General features: G+C 32.8%; 1 protein-coding gene across 3 annotated transcripts in view; it reads right to left on the bottom strand.

Annotated features, from left to right (window-relative positions):
* The window catches only part of CHD1 (chromodomain helicase DNA binding protein 1), a 77,011-nt gene that overhangs the window by 11,396 nt on the left and 43,562 nt on the right, over positions 1-22,053 (bottom strand). For 2 of the 3 annotated variants that reach the window (XM_060635300.3, XM_060635302.3), the window contains 15 exons: positions 19,758-19,829; positions 19,132-19,281; positions 13,004-13,152; positions 12,513-12,609; positions 12,273-12,368; positions 10,099-10,275; positions 9,014-9,174; positions 7,678-7,719; positions 6,425-6,555; positions 5,583-5,721; positions 5,211-5,361; positions 4,105-4,227; positions 3,150-3,278; positions 2,434-2,697; positions 1,941-2,081 (listed from right to left, as the gene is read on the bottom strand). In XM_060635300.3, the coding sequence (XP_060491283.1) occupies positions 1,941-2,081; positions 2,434-2,697; positions 3,150-3,278; positions 4,105-4,227; positions 5,211-5,361; positions 5,583-5,721; positions 6,425-6,555; positions 7,678-7,719; positions 9,014-9,174; positions 10,099-10,275; positions 12,273-12,368; positions 12,513-12,609; positions 13,004-13,152; positions 19,132-19,281; positions 19,758-19,829 (2,022 nt within the window). The remainder of the gene's footprint in view (positions 1-1,940; positions 2,082-2,433; positions 2,698-3,149; positions 3,279-4,104; positions 4,228-5,210; positions 5,362-5,582; positions 5,722-6,424; positions 6,556-7,677; positions 7,720-9,013; positions 9,175-10,098; positions 10,276-12,272; positions 12,369-12,512; positions 12,610-13,003; positions 13,153-19,131; positions 19,282-19,757; positions 19,830-22,053) is intronic. The other variant, XM_060635303.3, reaches the window with a different exon arrangement.

Below are 22,053 nucleotides of genomic sequence, written 5' to 3'. Positions count from 1 at the left end.
GGAAGCAGTTCAAAGAGTTCATTTTCACCTCAGAAAAGCAAAAGCACATCACCATCTATCTTCCCATTTCTACCCAACAGAGAGGGGTTTAAAATAAAAAATTAATAGAAAATGGATACGCTAGGTTAAGAAGAACCAAGTCACAAACAGAAAGATTAATCTTAAAAAGATGCTAAGTAATGCCAGCCTGTAAACCTGAAGACACAGAAATGAAAAGTCTAGAGATATGTACAAATAAGTAAGATGGAAGACAGGAACAAGAGTAGCTTATCTGAATGTCTCCAATATTATTAGGGATTGGAGGGATGTGAACAGCCAAAAATAAGGAGGAGAAAAACCTATGGTAGGAACTATTATACTTAAAGTGCATGAATAATATTTGAAGCCCTATTAGGGCATGCCATGGAATTAGCAGGAATGAATAAATGGGTTCACTGATCAACCTTCTCTAGTTAGGATACAAAGTAGAAAAAAACAGGACAAGAAGTTAACCCGGGGAATCTAGAATGGTACAGTAGGTAAAACAAAAACGTGATTTTAGAAGTGAAAATTTCCACCTTTCAAGTCTAGCATTTAATTTATACCAGCGATAAACTTGACTTAAGATTACACCTTAGCAGTGCCAAAGATTCAGATTCTAGGGATCCTAAAGAGGAAATACTTTCTTATAAGAATATATATTTACACGTATTTGTGCATACCGTAACTATATATAAATATGATACTTTCTTTCTGAGGAGGCTCCATGCCCAGGGGATGTGCCCAGTGTAGGGCTTGAACTCACAACCTCGAGATCAAGACCTCGAGATCAAGAGTCAGATGCTTTACCAAGTCACCCAGGCGCCCCAATGAGATATACATTTATATATCAGACTATAAATTTTCACTTTGGGTGCTACCAATAACAGCATGTCTCTTATTCAAGGATAATTTGTACCGGTCTCATATCATGCAGTCTTTTTTTTCTAACAGTATTACTCCTTCTTCATTTTGCTCTGTATCTGGATTCTTTTAGTCCTTTATCAATCTGATGGCATGTCTATATTCAATAACAACATCCACTACAACAATTTCTTAAAATAAAGGCACTAGCTGAAAAACTTTCCATGTATTAACTCATTTAATCATTATACTTACTTTTTGAACTGGCTCCAGAGCCAGTATATTCAATTACTATACCAAACTGTTTTTCCACACTGCAACCTCACTATAAAGTTTTCCTCAAAATTTGTATCACAGTTAATTTCACAGTTGAGACTATTTTGGTTTCCTGATTATATTCAGTAAATAAATCATCTGGAAAAAGGCCAAGATAGTTCCTCTCTGACTTTGGTGAACATAAAAGCATGGTACCATGTAAAACCAGTATTTTTTAGACCAGTGTTACTCAAGGTCTATGAACTTGTACTAGTCCACAATGGGGGACAGGTACAGAAATTTTAGAAACCTTCATATCAATTTGACAGTGCAATTTTATGTCTGTCATAAGCCCCAGTGGGCTTATTACATTTTGTGTATTTTTCCCTTACTTTCACTTCTCTAATGAAATTATTATTTTTTTAACTATACTTTCTAAGAATACTGGCCTATAAAATACTGGGGGGAAAACAGCTAGTCATTTACTGTAGATAAGAAGCACTGTTTTATATAGATAAAAGGTTCAGGAACTGAAAACTTTAAAATTCTGAAGTTGAAGGGAAAAAAATTCACTCTAAGTATTCCTTAAATGACTTTCCCTAAAGTCTTTAATAAGAAGTTTTTCCAAGTTAATTGTACATTTATAACTTTCAAAATTTAAATCTATTGCCTTTATCAATCTGAATTGCAATACTACCCAATTCAAATACATTTCTAAATTAAAAGCTCCAAAAGATAAAACTGCCAATTAAAATAAAATATTATATGAATTCTTACTAATAACCAGTAAGTCTACTACTTACAATGCTGAATGTCTTCTGATCTAGCTCTTCAGATTCTTCAGATATGGGAACTGGTTCACCACTTGCTGTGATATGAACTGGAGCATCTGACACTGAAGATTTCTTGGATCTTTCCTTGCTATCAGACTTGGATTCACTCAACTAAAGAAAAAGGGGAAAAAAATCCAGCAACAACAAAGGTGAAATGATTAACACTTTCAGAAAACAATTAATGTATCTTTTTATTCTATAATTGCTTGTTCACATTCCATACTCTTTATCTTTCCCCAATTTTATTTGGGGAAACCAAAAATAAATTACTGTGTAACATTACCCTACAGGTAAGGCATTTAAAAAAAACAGATCCAAACCTATTTTTCTCCTCTTCTAGATACCCACATGTATTTTTAAAGAACTTATTCAGGCTAATTTGGGCTGATAGGCAGTTTATTTTCCTAAAATGTAAATATGTTGATTTTGTCACTTTCTAAGTTTTACATTATGATTTGCATACCTTTTCTTCCTTTATGTCTTTTTCTTTCTGTATAGCTTCTTTTACTTTGTTTTCTCTTTTCTCTTTAAAATCTTTTTCCTTTAAATCTTTCTTATCCTCTTTTTCTTTTATCTCCCTTTTAAGTTCTCTTTTATTCTCTTTTTCTTTTGCTTCCCTCTTTTCTTCTGATTCCTTCTTTATAAAAACATCTGGCTCAGGTCTTTCTTCACTGTCTCTTTCTGTTTTAATTTTTTTATTTGGATGTTTCACAGAAGTGATCTCATCCTGAAAAGTGCAAGTATGGCCAATGTATTACTAACCAAATCTTGACAAAGACTAATTTCTTTCTTTGTATGACTATGGATTGCATGTATGTGGATTCGGAAAGAAATAACCCAGAATCCCATTAATAATGATACATGCAATGTTCAACCTTCCTATAAAAACTAAAGTAAGCCAGTCCCATTCAAAATAAAATTAAAGGAGACAGAACCTCATTTAAATGGCAAACCTCTGAAAAGGAAGAACCTTTGCTCTATCCCTCTTAGTGACATTCTATGGGACAAGTAGAATTCTGTTCTGCATGTGAGACTATGTAATAAACTACACAAAATGAACTTCAGTACCTAAATGTAAAATTTTAGGTCTTAGTTCAATTTTTAAATGGCAAGTATACTAAAACACGTTATGTTCCCTTTCTAATACAAAAAGGCTGTTCTTCCAAAACACATTCTTACCTTATCATCATCTTCATCAGACTTCTCTGAGGGCAAGGGTGAAGAATCACTCTTTATTTCTTCTTTCACTTTTATAGACTTCAATGCTTTATTCTTCTTAGCTCTTGCTTTTCTCCTCTTTGAACCTCCCTAAAAATAATTATTTTATTCTAACCAACTCCAGAGATTCAATTTTAAAAAATTCCTTAAGTAGTAAATCTTAAAAGTTAATACATATTCCTACCCAATCCTTGGTCTATTGGTAATAAGTTACACCAATCTTAGAAAGTCAACAAAACTGACATAATTTAATGAGTCAAGTACATATTATCATGAGTAACTGATACTAACTATAATTATTCCTTTAAAAAAGAATTAAAGCAAAGTGGAAGTTGAAAAAAATGGAAGGTTTTTCACCTTCCTAATTTACAATTATCTTCAACTAAATTTGATCCTAACAGAGATAGCATTAAAATTATTTTACATAAAAATTATTTTACACAATGTAATTATATAATCACATTGTGATTATAATGTAAATTGTAAAGACTGTTTCCAATGACCTCTCTTTCAGTGTATTTTTCCTACTCTTCTGAACCCCTCTCATAAATAAGCTCTGTGACCTTTAATGCTGTACCTTTAGCTCTCCAATAACACCAAATAAAATAGTCATAGAGGCCCGACCTCTCAAAAATTACTCCTCTCTAAACAAGTTGCCCCCACCACCTATCCAAACACCAGGAAACACACACATACACACACACACACACAACCCAGGATCCTACTTCTGAAAGACTTACCAGTTTTAAAAGAAATACAGAGACAACTGAAGGCAAATATCACCATATACAATTAAAGCTACTAAAATATAGAAAAATACACTTGTAAGGTCATATTAGACTCAGATGTCTAGGGCTATCACTGAACTACACTTACTGGAAAGTAAATTGCTCTCAAGCACTAAGTTTTAACTTACTGCACCAGAAAGTCTCTGAGCTTCTTTTCTTGCAAGATCTTTACTAAGTAATTTGATGAGGTAGTCTGCACGTGTCTGCAACTGCTTTGCTTGTGGTTTTTTATCAGGATCATCTGGAAGAATCTGAAAGAAATTAACTTTCTCAGGTTGTTCTTAATAAATTACATGAAACTGTTACTGCCTAAAAAATTCTCACTCATTGAAAGAAATACATATAATTTACTGACAGGTTACAACTGTTAAAATTTATGGGCATTAAACAACTAAGAGTGCAAAATACATTTTTATATACCTGCGCCACAGCAAAGATTTAATTTGCCTGGGAATAAGTTCTAAATAAATACATGAAAAAAAAATGCCTACATTCAAAATAATAATACAAAGTGTGAGGTTAAAAATTTCTTTTCCAATATACAAGTGTATTTAGCATTCAGTGTTATTAAACATTACAGTATTCTTAGATATCCTTCCTTTCTCAATAACAGTACATTTAACTGTACAGTATACAAAGAGTCCTAGAACAATGTTATCATCTATTTAAGGTGACCCAAAGCATGCACCTTGAGAAAATATCCACAGTGGGATTTTAAACTATTTTAAGTTTGGCCTCACAGGCAACAAATGACACAGCACCAATATCAAAAGGTTCCCCTCTGTCTGTGAAAAAGTAAAATATAAAAATATAATTTAAATAAGATAAAAAGATAAGGCAATGCTTCCCCTGTTTTCCAGTTTAGGCAAAGAAATGATTTTAGCTACTAGGGTAGTATCAAATCACCAAAATCCCTAAATATTGTTTGATTTTAGCAAAAAATTATAAAATATTTCAGAATCATTTTTTTGCTAAAAATAAGATAATGATGGAATTAGAGGTTTAAACTTAATGCTATGAAGAAAAATATACCTATGCCTTAGTAACAAGTATATAATTTTAGAGGTAAAGCAAAATCTCACATCATTTAAATTCAACCCCTTCATGAAAACCAAGAAGCCAAGGTCATACAGCTCGTTAGGGCCTTGGTTTCCCATCAGTCTAATTAATTTCTAACATAATTTAAAAGCAAAAATCTAACATCAATGGTCAACAGAAACAAATATTTAAGTACCTTGTGTGTTAGACTGAGGTCAGGATCCATTTTAATCATTTCCCAGCTTCCATATCCATATTCGTAGATACCAATTAACAAATTGGAATCATCTTCTTTGCCCCAGTCTATATCAAAATGAGCTGCCTTTGTATGGCATGGGATAGTATACCTAATAACAAAGTTAATAACCACTGTCAAGTTTATAACTGCCATATTAAAATTTTGAAAAACATATTTAAATTATTAGAACTTCAAAATACTATGCTTTACTTTATCTTTAAAAACATTTCATTCAAGCTAGCCAGTGACATAAAAAAACATTTTGAACATCCATACACAGCTGAATTATTAACAATAAATATTTTATAATGGGTATAGTAAGTAACTCACTGTTTTCTTTCTTCTGGATCTGAAGGAATGGATTTATGCAATGGTATCAATTCTTCTTCATGGGAGATGACGAGCTTGGCATTCACCTGTACTCCTGATATTCGGAATGTTGGACCCTTCACTTTTCCAAGTCTACCACCTTAATTTTTTTTAAGACATAAAAAAGTATGAAATATACAATTCTAAGCAAGATACACTATGATGTATATTAATAAGCATTACTTATTTAGCTAATCAATTCATTTTACCTGTTTATATTATTGGGAGGGGGCACTTGTTGGCAAACTCTAAATTCACTACAAGATTTTTCAGTACATACTAGTACTTACATTATAGCAGATGTGAATTCACAGAAAGCATTTCACAGAAAGCATTTCTTAATTGTTTTATCAATTGCACAAGATACTTCAATCTATTAATGCTGTCACCTTCTAAATAGAGTTCTAGCATGATTTTTTCCAGTACATTTTATTACTAAATCTTATCTAAATATTTTCATTTAGGTAAATTACAAAATAAGCATAATGAAGTAATTATGCCCCAAAACAATATTATACATGTACACTATCTTTTCCTAGCCATTTATATACAAAAAATACAGTAACACCTAATGCTACCTACCAGCTAGAATATACCAGACAGAAAGACAAACTCTATTGGTTTCAGTAATACAATTCTATTACCCATTTCCTATTACCCAGGAATGGTCCTGCTTTGTTTTTTAAAGCATCTTTCAAGAGTGATGAATAGGTAGCTAAGATATAATACATACCAAACTCAATAAAAGCATAATTTGAAACTTCTATTTACCTCCCTTTAAATCATTCTCACTTTAATATTACCTGTTCGTTCTGTTCCTGAAGAATTATCCTTTAGAGCTTTAATGCAACCGTTATGTACCAATTCTCCTAGTCGTCTGAGGTCGGTCTCTGACTTATCAACTAATTCAGCATCCCGAGCAATTGCATCTAATCTGTTAATGAAATAATATAATTCTCAGGTAAACATGCAGAATAAAGTGGCACCATTTAAGGGAGACTAAGTTTCACTTTATCTCAAGCTCTACAAGTCACTTTCCATGCCCTACAAATTCTGGTTCAGATAACTGGCACAAGATACATTAAAAAAAAAAATACAATAAAAAAAAAATTTTTTTTTAAATGTTAAAATATTTGGCAGGGAAACAATTCATTTATATATTCAAGAATAATACAGTTAACCAATTCATTACAGAATGGTATGCTTCAAATTGAAGATTATGTAATAATTCTGTAAAAGCTTTTAATAACCAATCAAATACTAAATTCAAAAGCAGTTAAGCACTGTAATACAGATGAACTTTAAACAACACAAGCTTGAACTGGGCAGGTCCAGTTATCTGGATTTTTTTCGATAAATACAGTATAGTACTCTAAATATTCAAAACAAAACAAATACTTTTAAAATGGAGGTTAAGAGAGAAAAAATAGAACTAAGCCAATTTGAGTCTTTGCCACTGTATATTCAGACAGTGGGTTAGCCACAACCAAAGGTCAAAGAATATTCAAATCACCAACAATTACTGAGATTAACCATTAACTTAAAAAAAAACAAAACAAAACAAAACAAAAAAAAAACCTGTCCTGATAATCTGAATTTTAATAGCTGGTATAAGAAGGAACTCTAATTAGGGAAACTTAAGAAAATTTCCCTAGTAGGGCAACAGAACTGGTCTTTAAGTCAAAAGACTGAAATTAGCAGCTCACCTTCTGGAAGGATAAATCTGCTTTTCATGTTTGTGATGGAAAAAAAAGGGATAAAAGCATATGCAAAGTACAATTATGAAAACAATGAGTATTAAAAAAAATGTTGAGTATTTTATAGATCTATGTATTTTAAAGAAAACTTCATTTGTAGATAAAATTTTAGAGACTAGAAGGAATTGAGAATATAAAAATCTTTTTAAAAGTCTACTTGAAATTTGCTTTCTACAGACTTTGTAAATGACTTTTAAAGCAAATTTAACAAAATAGCTAAAGTGAGTATTAGCATAAGTAAATAAAGCTGACGGCATGTAACCCACATGTAATTCTATGAGAATGACAAACATGTTTACCTTTCCAGAGGGCCACCAAACTTCTTGTAACTCTTGATAAACCTAACAGAAAATAATTGTTTGGTTTAAATGTGGGCTTCACTATCCATTAAAAAATAGATTTGTAAATATACAGAAATAAGAAAATACTTGTTAGTTCAAAAATTAATTCAAGGTACTGTTTACTACCAACACAAATGAATAAACTATGCTAAAGACAAAAATGTTAAAACATTAAGATATACCAAGTAAGACAAGACATATTTTTACACCCAGGATGATGTTCAGAAACCAATATAAATAAAACAATAGAAGCTAAATTTTATTTTAGAAATTACTTTATTGTTTTCACAAGACAAGTTCAAGGCTACCACAGGAAGTGTCTCCCAAATTATCAATCATACTACTCCTCCTCAAATTCCAAGTACTGTTTTCATAATACCTTTAACTCAGATGTATGGTATTATACCAACAATGGAAAATAAAAATTTTACTTAAGAACAAAGCTACCCAAGTGGTTGATGGATGAGGGAAAATATCCAGGAAAAGTAGAAGCTGAAATGTTCTTCAACTAAAGACAGAAAGTCCAGCAAATCAGGTGGTCATAAAAGTACTCTTAATAAAATCTAACAATATATTTAGTTTTCTGGTAGAAAGAAGGAGGAAGAACTTTATCAGTCAGGTCTATGGTTTAAAAGAAAAGAGTTACAATGACTTGAAAGAAACAACAAACTCCCAAAATACAGCAATGAGCAACCTTTTCACAAATTTCATAAGCAAAAATTGACATAAACAAAAGTTGGCTGTTATCCCGTTCCCCTTAAATAAACGTGTATAAAGAAACGCGTATTTTGAAAGAGAACTACAATTTATCCTACATGACTATCTTACCTCAATTCCTACCTGGACATATCAGAAATACTTTTAACATTGTTACTTTCAAAAGACAAATCTCAGTGTTAAAGAAAACTAGAAAAATATGGAACTAAAGTATTCTCACATAAAAATAGTAACGCTGGGAATCATAAATGCAGTGAGAAATTTTAATAAACAAATCGAATGTACTAAAATATACATTATTCAATAGGGCCACTATTCTGAACCAGATTAGTAAAAGCAAAAAAATGTAGCAGTCTAAACAGACTAACAATAAATAACATGCAGAGACTAGATAATCAAACTTTATTTTTCATAGCTATAATGAACACCCAAAACCAGAATCATCTAATCCCTGCACAATCATATATTTGCCTCCTCTAAAACTTTCATTTTAATCTTTGAAAATATGGGATTTGTATATTTTATTTCACCTTCTAAAAAAATCAAGTTGAAGTAAAATAGTCTTATGTCATCTTACCGCCGAATTTCTGCATCACTAAATCCTTTGATAGTCTCCCGAGGGATAGTCCGTGGTCTTCCACGTTTCTTTGGCCTTTTCCTTTCTGAGATCGAGTCACTATCAGATCCAGAATATCTCCTACTTCTACTGCGCCTCCCTTCACTTCCATTAAAACTAATCTGGAATTGAAAACAAAAATTTACCGAAGCTTAAAGGCAGCTTCTATGGTAAGAGCAAAGAAAACACTACAAAAGATCAACAGAACAAATTCAAATGTGGTCTGTATATCAAAAATTTCCTATAAATAATATTAAAAAGCAAATAAAACAGAGAAAAACATGGCAGGTTAATGGCAAAGAGTTAGTAACAGCCCTAATATTTTTTTAAAACATTATCATAAATCAGCAGGAAAATACAAGATTGTCCTTCGGTAAAAATATGAGAAAAATTATCAACAAGCAATTAATCAAATAACATAAACACAGAATTACAGAACCTCACTGCTAATTTTTTCAAATGAAAATTAAAGTAACTATTTATTTATAACATCCATTATTTAACAGAAACATCAAAACATACTTTCTAATAAGTCTTTGGAGTCTTTCCACAGTCACAGTGCATATTCTGAACCCCTAATATGCTGAAGCTAATTCAAAGTCAAGCTTGGTATACAGTTCTCACTCATTCTACCCTCCTTTCATACTTTGACAAGATGTAATATAATGCTATGCTTCCCATGTACCATAAAAGGAGATCGTTTTGGGGTTGGCAGAAATAATCACTAATAAGAAACTGTATATGGGCACTTTCAAACCAAACACATGTTATTTGGCTCCATTTCTGCCTGGGATGTAGGCAGGTTTCCCTGACAAATAGCGCCAAACATTTAGTGAAGAATACCAATTCTATACAAACTCTTCTCAAAACCAGAAGAGGAGAGAATACCTTCCAACTCATTTTATAAGGCAAAAATTATCAAATCAGATGAAAACACTTACAAAAGAAGAAAAGGATGGACCAGTATGCCTTATTAACAAAACCAGATCAGCCCAGATATGACTACTCTTACATCAACAGACATATATTTTAGATTAAAATGTCACCTGTTTTGCACAGTTTCTCATTCTTGGGAGCATATAAATTTCTTCAAGTTCCTTTTGTCTTTCTTCCTCTTCTAATCGTCTTCGTTGATCTTCAGGAATTATTTCCTCCCAATTCTTTGAATTTCTTTCTGGTTCCAACTCAATGTCATCCTCATCCATATTTGAAAAGTTGGCAACCTTAAATTCCAGAATTTTAAGAAACAGTAAGCATTAAAGAAGAACTCATCCTTAAATTACATTTTACATTTCAGAGAAGAGGAAGTGACATGCCAGAACAAGACAATAAACTTAAATATCCTCAGGATAATGAATATGACTATGGATTGAACCAAAATTACCTGCTAAACTAAGTTCTTTATTAGTTCTTTATTATGATTTCTTTATTAGGTCAAAGTAGATCAAACCAAAAGACTTGTAAGAAATCTCTTCCATGAATGATTCTCTTTTGTCCTGCTGCTCAACAAAATTAGTTAAAAGAATAACAAAATAATGTATAGTAACATGCTAATCATCTTCTGCAGAAAATACCACACCAATGCATGTATTACAAAGTGCTGTAGACAATACAATATTCTTATTTTTAGGATCATAATAAATAGTACAAAGAGCTAACAAAACACAAAGAGCTCTGAGTCCATAAACTTACTTAGGTTCCTAGTTTCTTCATCTCTTAAAAAAAAAGGATAAAAAGAGCTCACTAACTCTGTGAAGATTAAATGAGAGAATACATTTAAAGAACTATGAAGACTGGTACACAGAAAGCACTCATTAAAGCTAACTGCCAATAGTGGAACATTAAAACTTACAGAAGCTAGATGAAAGAACCTATGCTCACCCTGTGTAAGGAATAACACTGCACAAATAGTGTTCATTTCTCATGTCTATTATTTAAGTGTGATGAAAATCCTAAAGTCAGCAGTATGAGTATCAACTCACTGGTGTAAAAATAATCTGTATTTTGGTTAGCTTATCAGTGACATTTTTTTCAGACTGCCAGTTAGTCAAATTAAAACCAAACAGTATAACTTAATGTAGAGTTCATCACACCAGAATGAGTACTGGTTCCAGAAACGTTTATTTCTCAAGATTAAAGAATAGTCTTCTAACTTATCACCTTGCTTTTAATTCTTGTTCCATTATAGTATATCCTCCACACTGCAGCCAGAGTGATTCACTAAAATTAAAAAAGTTTTTATTCATTGCTATGTCCCTGGTGCATGCCACACTACAGGTGCTCAATAAATAACTGGTGAATGAACAAATGACACAAACTGGACTGCTCCTTAAAACCTCCAGTTTGTGGGGGCGCCTGTGTGGCTCAGTTGGTTAAGCGTCTGACTTTGGCTCAGGTCATGATCTCATGGTCCATGGGTTCAAGCCCCACATCAGGGTCTGTGCTGACAGTTCAGAGCCTGGAGCCTGCTTCGGATTCTGTCTCTCTCTCTCTGACCCTGCCCTGCTTGCTGCTCTCTCTCTCAAAAATAAACACACACACACAAAAGAAATTAAAACAAACAAAAAAACAAAAAAAAACCCTCGCCATTTGAAAAACTTCAATTTGTTGAACATGGCTATAGAGGAACTGCTTCTTCATACTAAAGTGGCATACAACTTACTCTGTGAGGTTGCTTGACTTCTGCCGCTTTAGGACTGCTTGCAACCTTTTTAGCTCTCATGAAACCAGGAGTATTTATAAGTACTAACAGGAGCTCATTGCTTACTTGGACTGATTAACTTGGATCTTCTTAGTTGTGATAATGCTTAATTTAATCTAATGTCAAAAACTGCAGAACTACTCCAACAAACAGTAGCTAAAAGCCTTTGGTCACAGAAATCTAAATTTAGAGATACCACGTTCCCTCATTTGCCCAAATATTTGAAGACCTGCTATTTGCCAAGCATTTTTTTACATGCTAATTAGGAAATAACTGCCCTCCTCATTCCACTAAATGTACCTATTCATATACAGTTTGGTCCTTTCCACATCAAGCTGCTACTGCTTTGTCAGTATAAGGGAGAAAAGTTTTCATACACCATACCAAATTTTAAAACAAAAATGTTAAGCACTTGCTGATTGTGCTTAAAGAGGTTTTAAGAAAACACGTAATGACAAAAAAATAATCACTATCAACTGAAATAATTACAAAGAAAAATAAAAAAGAAAGAAAATCTACCTTGAACTGGGAAAGCAATTCATCTCCTACAGTTAAAGGGCCTGGTTCATTTTCATGAGTTTCAGCCCTCTTCAAGATTTCATCTATATCCATTTCCTGTAATTAGAAAGAAATCTTTATTAAGTATACTTTAATATATTTTAAAGTAAATACACCTTATGCTTATAGTTTAAAGAAATGCCATATATATATATATATATATATATATATATATATATTTTTTTTTTTTTTTTTTTTAACCTGGGGCTCTTGTTCTTCTCCTTCAGGTTCCTTAAAAAGTTCCTCAGCACCAAACTTTAAGATGGCTGATAATTCTTCTTTATTGAAAGGAGTAGAACTAAAACCAAGAAAAACAAAAATGCTTAATACTACTAACAGTTAACAATTTAACATTTATGTTGCACTTTTATTAATTATTGACACAGTCAACTCTATGGAAGTTATATGACAGAGTTAGGCGAAATATTTTTAGTTTACTTATTTTAAAAGTAAAGTACTTGAAACCTGGAAATTAAAGGAATTTCTTCCAAGACTTAACAAAATTTGAGTGATAAAAACCAGTAATGAACGTGTGCCTTTGACTAGAAATTACTCCAATGCTTTAAAAAATTTAAAAAATCACAATACTAAACATAGTGCTTCAAAGATCTGCTTATAGCATGTAACATTTCAAGAAAATGAGTACAGTACGATTATAAAATGACTTTTTAAAGATATATTAAGGTAACTACCTTGACGGGGCAGAACCTGTATGTAGTACTGTCTTCCCAGTTGTGTCCATTCTCTGAATCACAAGATGATCTAAAACCATCTTCTTTTTGGCCCTTTCAAGAATATCCTCTTCAACTGATCCCTTCGTAACTAGACGATAAATATTCACCTGTAAAGATACACACAATGAAAATACAATGTAGCAAAAAGGATTTGTTTTGCTAATGCGAAATACCCAAATACTGTACATAAAGTGAAGCTCATACTATGTGAAATTTTCACTAGTCAAAAATTAAAAAATATATAACAATATATATAAAAGCTAAATTTCTTCAATTTAAAGAGTATTTTATGGTTGTATACTTCTTGCATTTTGAACAGATTTTATTTGCTTTTTATTTTTTTAAAGGGATAACAGTAATTTTTATCTTTTAGCTGAGAAGGAAAAAAAGTAAATTTATAACAATTTCTACCTGTTTCCTTAATTCTAATTAATGTTTCATATTCCACATAGTTCAAAATTCTATGAACCATACCCCAGGTTAATGATGAAATCCTGCCATAAAACGAAGACTTCCAAAATACACAAAAATTGGTGTGCAGTAATTTGCCCTATTTCTCAAGGTTAGCAGTTCTATATCAAATAGCACCCAAAGGGATATTTTGAAAATTTATAGGAACATTGTAGCTTTTGCAATGATTAGGTGGGCTTACGAGTACTTAAGAACACAGTGACCTGGGACACTAGACCCTCTGCACTAAATTGTACATTCAGACACAAAGAAAAACTATCCTGAGTCTTTTCTTTCAAATGATTTTTCAAAACTTTTAAAATTATCTTGAGTCTCAATTCACCCTCTATTTCAATGTAAATAAGAGTTTAAATGAACATTATAGTTTTTTTCAGCAGTGCAACTATTGCATGAATCAGCAGATAACTAGATACTGTTTTATTTGGATCTCTACCAAAGTTATCATCTCCAAATGTGTATAGTATTGGTGTCACAAATAAAGCTCACCTGTATTGCTCATCTATAGTCATTTTGTAGTTCTTGCATGGAAATATTTAACAAGAAATATGAAACACCTGTGTCAGATTTAGAACCAAATACTAGTAAAAAAAAAGGGCAGGTACATGCATATGATTTCACTCATATGTGGAATTTAAAAAATAAAACAAATGATCATTGAGGAAAAAAAGAGAGAAACAAACAGACTCTTAACTACAGAGAATAAAGTGATGGTTACCAGAGGGGAAAGGGGTGGGAAGATGGGTTAAATAGGTGATGGGAACTAAGCAGTGCACTTGTGATCAGCACTGGGTGCTGTATGGAAGTGGTGAATCACACTATATTATACACTTGGAACTAATAATACAATGTATGTTAAGTGGAATTTACAAAAAAACAAAAAAGCAGGTACAAAAGCACAGGAATCTTACCATAGTGCATCAATAATGAAATAATTAAAAACATCTCAAAATCATAAAAATGTATTTATATATTCATTTATATTTTAAATGTTATTAAATAATGTATTAAACAAATGTACATTAATGTATTAAATAATATTTTAAAACATATCCATATTTATATCACATTTGTTTTTACACAGTTTTGTAACATAATGGTTAGAAATACATGTTACCATTATTTTGCCATCTTATTCAGATATTCTTCCCAGAGGTCTACCACACAACTTTCTACAGTATCTTGCCTAACTGGTTCTTCTAATATCCTCTATTTTCTATCACCTATTAGAAAATATGGTGGCCTTTAAATAGTCTTTAAGTAGTTGTTTGAGAAGTATAAACAGAATGTGAGTTCAGCCATGGTCGAGGATTTCGATATAGGAGGTATCTGCTATTTAGTGCAATTAATCACTATTCCCCATCTCATTCATAAAAGAGGTCTATTTTGAGTATTCACATCTACATTAGGCCCAGCTCACTTGTGAGATTACCTTATTTTCTCACCATCTCCTCTATGACAATCTGTAATTTACATTGGCATGTTATTCCTACTTCAAGTTTCCCTCTCTTATAATGTGCAGATAAATTATTAGTATGTAGAATCCAGGCCTTCCTAAAGAAGGAAGAAAGGTCTCAGATACACAACCTAATCTTACACCTTAAAGAGCTGGAAAAAGAACAGCCAATAAAACCCAAAACCAGCAGAAGACGGGAAATAATGAAGATTAGAGCAGAAATCAATGCTACCGAAACCAAAAAACAAACAAACAAACAAAAAAACACATTAGAACAGATCCAATGAAACCAGAAGCTGGTTAGCCAGTTTGATCGCAAAGAAAAAGGAAAGGACCCAAATAAATAAAATCAAGAATGGAAAGAGAGATCACAACCAACACACCAGAAATACAAACAATAATAAGAGTATTATGAGCAATTATACGCCAATAAAATGGACAATCTGGATGAAATGGACAAATTCCTAGAAACATAAAAACTACCAAAACTGAAACAGGAAGAAATAGAAAATTTGAACAGACCCATAACCAGTAAAGAAATCCAATTAGTAATCAAAAAACTCCCCCCAAAAAACAAGAGTACAGGGCCAGACGGCTTCCCAGGGGAATTCTACCAAACATTTAAGGAAGAGTTAACACCTACTCTCTTGAAGCTGTTCCAAAAAATAGAAATGGAAGGAAAACTTCCAAGATCTTTCTATGAAGCCAGCATTACCTTGATTCTAAAACCACACAAAGACCCCACTAAGAAGGAGAAATATAGACCAATTTCCCTGATGAACATGGATGCAAAAATCCTCAACAAGAAATTGGCCAACTAGATCTAACAGTACATTAAAAAAATTATTCACCACAATCAAGTGGGATTTATACCTGGGATGCAGGGCTGGTTCAATATCCACAAAACAATCAATGTGATTCATCACATCAATAGAAGAAAGAACAAGAACCACATGATCCTCTTAACAGATGGAGAGAAAGCATTTGACAAAATACAACATTTTTCTTGATAAAAACCCTCAAGAGAGTAGCGATAGAAGGATCCTTTCTCAAAATCATAAAAGGCATATATGAAAGACCCAACACTAATATCCTCAAGAGGGAAAAACTGAGAGCTTTCCCCCTAAGGTCAAGAACAAGACAGGGATGTCCACTCTCACCACTGTTATTCAGCATAGTATTGGAAGTCTTAGCCTCAGCAATCAGACAACACAAAGAAATAAAAGGCATCCAAATCGGCCAGGAGGAGGTCAAACTTTCACTCTTGGCAGATGACATGACACTCTATATGGAAACCTCAAAGGATTCCACCAAAAAAACTGCTAGAACTGATCCATGAATTCAGGAGAGTTGAAGGATGTAAAAATCAATGCACAGAAATCAGCTGCATTCCCATACACCAATAATGAAACACCAGAAAGAGAAATCAAGGAATTAAACCCATTTACAATTCCAACAAAACCCATAAAATACCTAGGAATAAACCGAACCAAAGAGGTGAAAAATCTATATACTGAAAACTATAGAAAGCTTATGAAAGAAATTGAAGACGACACAAAAAATTGGAAAAATATTCCATGCTCCTGGGTAGGAAGAACAAATATTGTTAAAATGTCAATACTACCCAAGGCAATCTACATATTCAATGCAACCCCTATCAAAATAACACCAGCGTTCTTCACAGAGGTGGAAAACAATCCTAAAATTTGTATGCAACCAGAAAAGACCCTGAATAGCCAAAGCAATCTTGAAAAAGAAAACCAAAGCAGGAGGCATCACAATCCTGGACTTCAAGCTGTATTACAAAGCTGTTATCATCAAGACAGTACAGTACTGTAACAAAAACAGACACTCCAATCAAAGGACAGAATAGAGAACCCAGAAATGGATCTACAAACATGGCCAACTAACCTTTGACAAAGCAGGAAAGAATACCCAATGGAATAAAGATAGTCTCTTCACAAGTGGCACTGGGAAAACTGGAAGGCGAAATGCAGAAAAATGAACCTGGACCACTTTCCTACACCACACACAAAAATAAACTCAAAATGGATGAAAGACCTAAATGTAAGACAGGGAGTCATGAATATCCTCGAGGAGAAAGCAGGCAAAAACCTCTTTGACCTTGGCCGCAGCAACTTCTTACTCAACGCGTCTCCAGAGGCAAGGGAAACAAAAGTAAAAATGAACTACTGGAACCTCATCAAAGTAAGAACCTCTGCACAGCAAAGGAAACAATCAGCAAAACTAAAAGGCAACCAATGGAATAGGGAAAAGATATTTGCAAACGACATACCAGATAAAGGGTTGATATCCAAAATCTATATAAAGAACTTATCAAACTCAACACCCAAAAAACAAACAATCCAATGAAGAAATGGGCAGAAGACATGAACAGACACTTCTTCAAAGAAGACATCCAGATGGCCAAACGACACATGAAAAAATGCTCCACATCACTCATCATCAGGGAAATACAAATCAAAACCACAATGAGATACCATCTCACACCTGTCAGAATGGCTAACATTAACAACTCAGGCAACAATAGATGCTGGCGAGGATGCAGAGAGAGAGAGGATCTCTTTTGCACTGCTGGTGGGAATGTAAACTGGTGCAGCCACTCTGGACAACAATATGGAGGTTCCTCAAAAAATTAAAAATAGAACTACCATGACCCACCAATTGTACTACTAGGTATTTATCCAAGGGATACAGGTATGCTGTTTTGAAGAGGCACATGCACCCCAATGTTTATAGCAGCACTATCAACAACAGCCAAAGTAGGGCAAGAGCCCAAATGTCCATTGATGGATGAATGGATAAAGAAGATGTGGTATATATACACAATGGAGTGTTACTCGGCAATCAAAAAGAATGAAATCTTGCCATTTGTAACTACATGGATGGAACCAGAGGGTATTATGCTAAGCGAAATTAGTCAAAGACAAATATGTGACTTCATCTGAGGACTTTAAGATACAAAACAGATGAACATAAGGGAAGGGAAGCAAAAATACATAACAATAGGGAGGGGTACAAAACATAAGAGACTCTTAAATATGGAGAACAGAGGGTTACTGCAGGGGTGTGAGGCGGGCGTAGGCTAAAAGGGTAATAAGGTATTAAGGTATTAAGGAATCTGCTCCTGAAATCATTGTTGCACTATAAGCTAACTAACTTGGATGTAAATTTTAAAAATAAATAAATAAATAATAAATTAATAAAAGTGTAAAAAATATATAGACATATATATTTAAAAAGAACTCTGTTTTTTTTTTAAACCTAAATTGGTGTTAGGGCATTAAAATTACCTTCCAAATTCATGTATCCAGTTCAAGGAAGAGGGGCTGCTAAAAAGAGTTGTTGTAAAGAGGGGTCACTGGGTCCGATGATGTTAAGAACTACTACTCTAAATACAAGATTTCACTTAAGGGTGCACAACATTGTTCCAGAGTATTAAAAAATTACAGAAAGAAGTGTACTATATTCCCAATGAAATAGCTTTATGAGAATTATTTGGGTAAAATACTTTTTTAGTTTAAAATGATGGATACATTTTTAAATAGAAAATATGAAATTTTTAAAGGTTAATATAAATGTGTGAAGTCCTTCTGTGCTACTTGTTCATATCTTCTGCATTAAAGAAGTTTGAGAAGCACTGCCCTAGATGGCGGTAAATCAATTAAAATACAACAAACACATCAGAATGATGACAGATGGTTTTTCTCAAGGCCTATTACTGAGAGCAATACAAAAACTACAAATTTAGAATGGCTTGTTTGCATAAAGAATTTTATAGGCAAATGGATAAAATATAGGCTAACTAAAAGGTAGTAATATACTAAGCAAAATCTCTTTCAATAGTTAAAATTAAGTAAATACATTTTAAGGTTTATGTATTGAATGAAAAACACTGTACTCTACAGTTATAAACACTCTTGACTAAAAGAGAGGGCATGATCCTATTTTGGCATAGTTACCTCAATTCTGTCAAACCTTACAGGTGATTTTGGTAAATCTGAGTTCCTTAGTATTTTACATGTTAAAGAGCAACATGACTGTGTTCCGATGAGGTTTCCAGGAGAATAAACCAAAATCACTTCCAAACACTAATCATAAAAAAAGATTCTAAAAGCAAAATAAACAAAATAAAAAATACCTGTTTCTTCTGCCCAATTCGATGAGCTCTAGCCTGTGCCTGAAGATCATTTTGTGGATTCCAATCAGAATCAAATATAACAACAGTATCAGCAGAGGCTAAATTAATTCCTAGACCTCCAGCTCTTGTGGAAAGCAAAAAGCAGAAATCCTGTAAGAAATTATAAATAGGCTCAACTTTAAATTCTTCTGAACCGTGAATATGAATAATCAGCAAGAGAATTTTACAACTGGTTTTTTGAATTTAAAAGTATTTTACCAATAAAACTGAAAGATAGTTTTAAAAAATACTAATAAAATACAAAAACCTCTAGCAAAATCAATCAACAGGATTCCAAAATACAAATATACATGGAAATAATGAACACCAAATCTACAATGAATTTTAAATGAAAATGGGATAATTTATTTAGAAGCAAATTAACTGTTCTATGCTGAAACAGTATTGATAAGGGCAAAATTCTTCAGATTAACATAAAATACTGATTTTAAAACCTCATTTAGAAAGTAAAACTAGCTAACAAGACTTTTTTTAAAAAAGTCAGTGTTTTTTTAAAAAAACAATAATGACAAAAATAATTTACTAAAATTATGACTAAAATTATTTAGTTTTAAAAGCATTCATACCTCTGATCCTTCAGCATTAAAATGATCTAGTGCTTGTTTTCTCAGCTCCCCTTTTATTGATCCATCTAATCTCTAAAATAAAACACATTAAAATACTTCACATAACAGAATCAAATATTTAAAAAGGTATTAAAATCAATTATGAAGTTAAGTATGAAAATGCGGCATTACTTTCATTAAGACTATAACAGTAGAAGGTACTTGTTAGGCAAGAAAACAATGCCCAAGCATTCTGTCTATAGAGTCTGTGCTCTTAACCATTAGGACTATTTTCCCAGATAATAATAGTAAATAGCATTGGCTATCATTGTGTCTGAGTCTCACTGTAAGAAATAAATTTTACATGTGAATGAGTACACAACTGTACATCCAAAGCAAGTTACATGACACATGTATCATGATATGGCCTCATATATTAAAATCTATTTCATTTTTTCAAAATGTTGGTACAACCCATTAAATTGATTCCCAGATCCATTAACAGGTTACAGTCCACAGTTTTAAAAACAGTGGTGAAATCTAGTGTGGTTAGTGGACCAACAACATCATTGTCACCTGAGAACTTAGAAATGCAAATTTTTGAGCCCCATCCCAGATCTACTGAGTGTACTGAAATCAGAAACTCTGAGAAAAGAGGTACAGCAAAGCCCCTGATTAAAGTTTCAAAGTCACTGATTTGAGTCAAAAAGCCTGCATCTGAGTATCTTCAATATCCATGGGTGCCTTGGGCAAGTGATCTGACTTCATCTTGTCAGTTTCTTTCTTAGGTAATGAACATAATAGTACTTTCTTCATAAAATTCAGAGGATTCAGTGAGAGAACAAAGTAAAACACTTACCACAGTGTCTGGCATATATATTGAGTGCTTACTAAACATTAGCTGATGTCCAAAATTAAAAAAAAAATTTTAGGGTGCCTGGGGGCTCAGTTGGGCTCAGGTAGTAATCCTGCAGTTCTGAGATCCAGCCGCCCATATCCCCTGAATGGGCTCCACGTAGAGTGGAGTCTGCTTAGGATTCTCTCTCCTTCTCTTTGTCCCTCCCCAGTTCTCACTCTGTCTCTCTCAAAATAAATAAATAAACATTTTTTAAAAATTTAAATGTGCTACTGGTTTCATTTTCACTAAAAATTACTATTAGTAAAAACTTCTTAAAAACAGTGGCATATCAGGGCACCAGGGAGGGTGGCTCGGTCGGTTAAGCATCTGACCCTTCATTTAGGCTCAAGTCATGATCTCATGATGAATGACTTTGAGTCCCACATCAGGCTCTGTGCTGACAGCACGGAGCCTACCTAGGATTCTCTCCCTCTCTCTGCCCCTCTGCTGCTCACTCTCTCTCTTTCACAATAAATAAATTTAAAAAAACAAAACAGAACAAAAAAAGAAAACCCAGTGTATATCATTTATTAAGGCATGATCTAAACTAAAAGAATGTTAAAAATAATTTTCTCTGGGAAATAATACTGGAATGAGAAGGGATTAGGGGCAGAGAACTAATTACCAGCACTTGTTTACTATTTGTTTTGTGTGACCATGTAAACACAATAATTTGTCTAAAAACAAACCAACACAGGAATGGGGTAAGGATAGAGGGGTGGAATGGAAACAGGGTGATAGTTAATAGGGTACTGTTTCTTTTTGAGGTCATAAAAACATTCTAAAATTTATTGTGTTGATGGCTGCCCAACTCTGTGAATATATTAAAAATCACTGAATTGTACACTTTAAATGGATGAATTAATTGCATGGAATGGAAATCACATCTCAATAAAGATGTTAAGAAAATCAAACAATAGTACTTTTTCTATATTTTTCCCTAGCCTAAATGACCATATATTTCTCAATCACGTTCATATCACCAAAGACCTGTCCCTCAAATGATGTCTGTTGAGATTCATCATTATAATTCTACTTCTATTTTATTGCCTGCACTAACATTCATCATTTACTAGCTATGTGAATGTTCACTATGTTCTAGGCACTGTTCAAGAAAGGATTAAATAAGGATTAAATAAATTATTAGAAAAGTACTGAAACTAGCACCTGACTCTAACATTAAACACTCATTCATACTAGCTTTAATTACACTGAATAGATTTCAACATAAACACTGAATAGATGGAATATAAGCTCATTTTGGTCTTTAATACCTTCCCTAAAGTCATCTGAAAGTTTTATTCAGTAAATTATGCATTAGAATAATTATGAGAACATTATTCTTCAGAATCTGTAACAGTCCTGATATTGGCTGACACATAGCAGGCACTGAATAAAAAGTTGTTGAGGGAACAGCAT

This window comes from Panthera onca, chromosome A1, assembly GCF_046562875.1.
Source record: "Panthera onca isolate mPanOnc1 chromosome A1, mPanOnc1 haplotype 2, whole genome shotgun sequence".
NCBI classification, from domain to species: Eukaryota; Metazoa; Chordata; class Mammalia; order Carnivora; family Felidae; genus Panthera; species Panthera onca.
The sequence above is the reverse complement of the archived record's forward strand: the minus strand, read 5'-3'. Positions and strand labels throughout refer to the sequence as shown.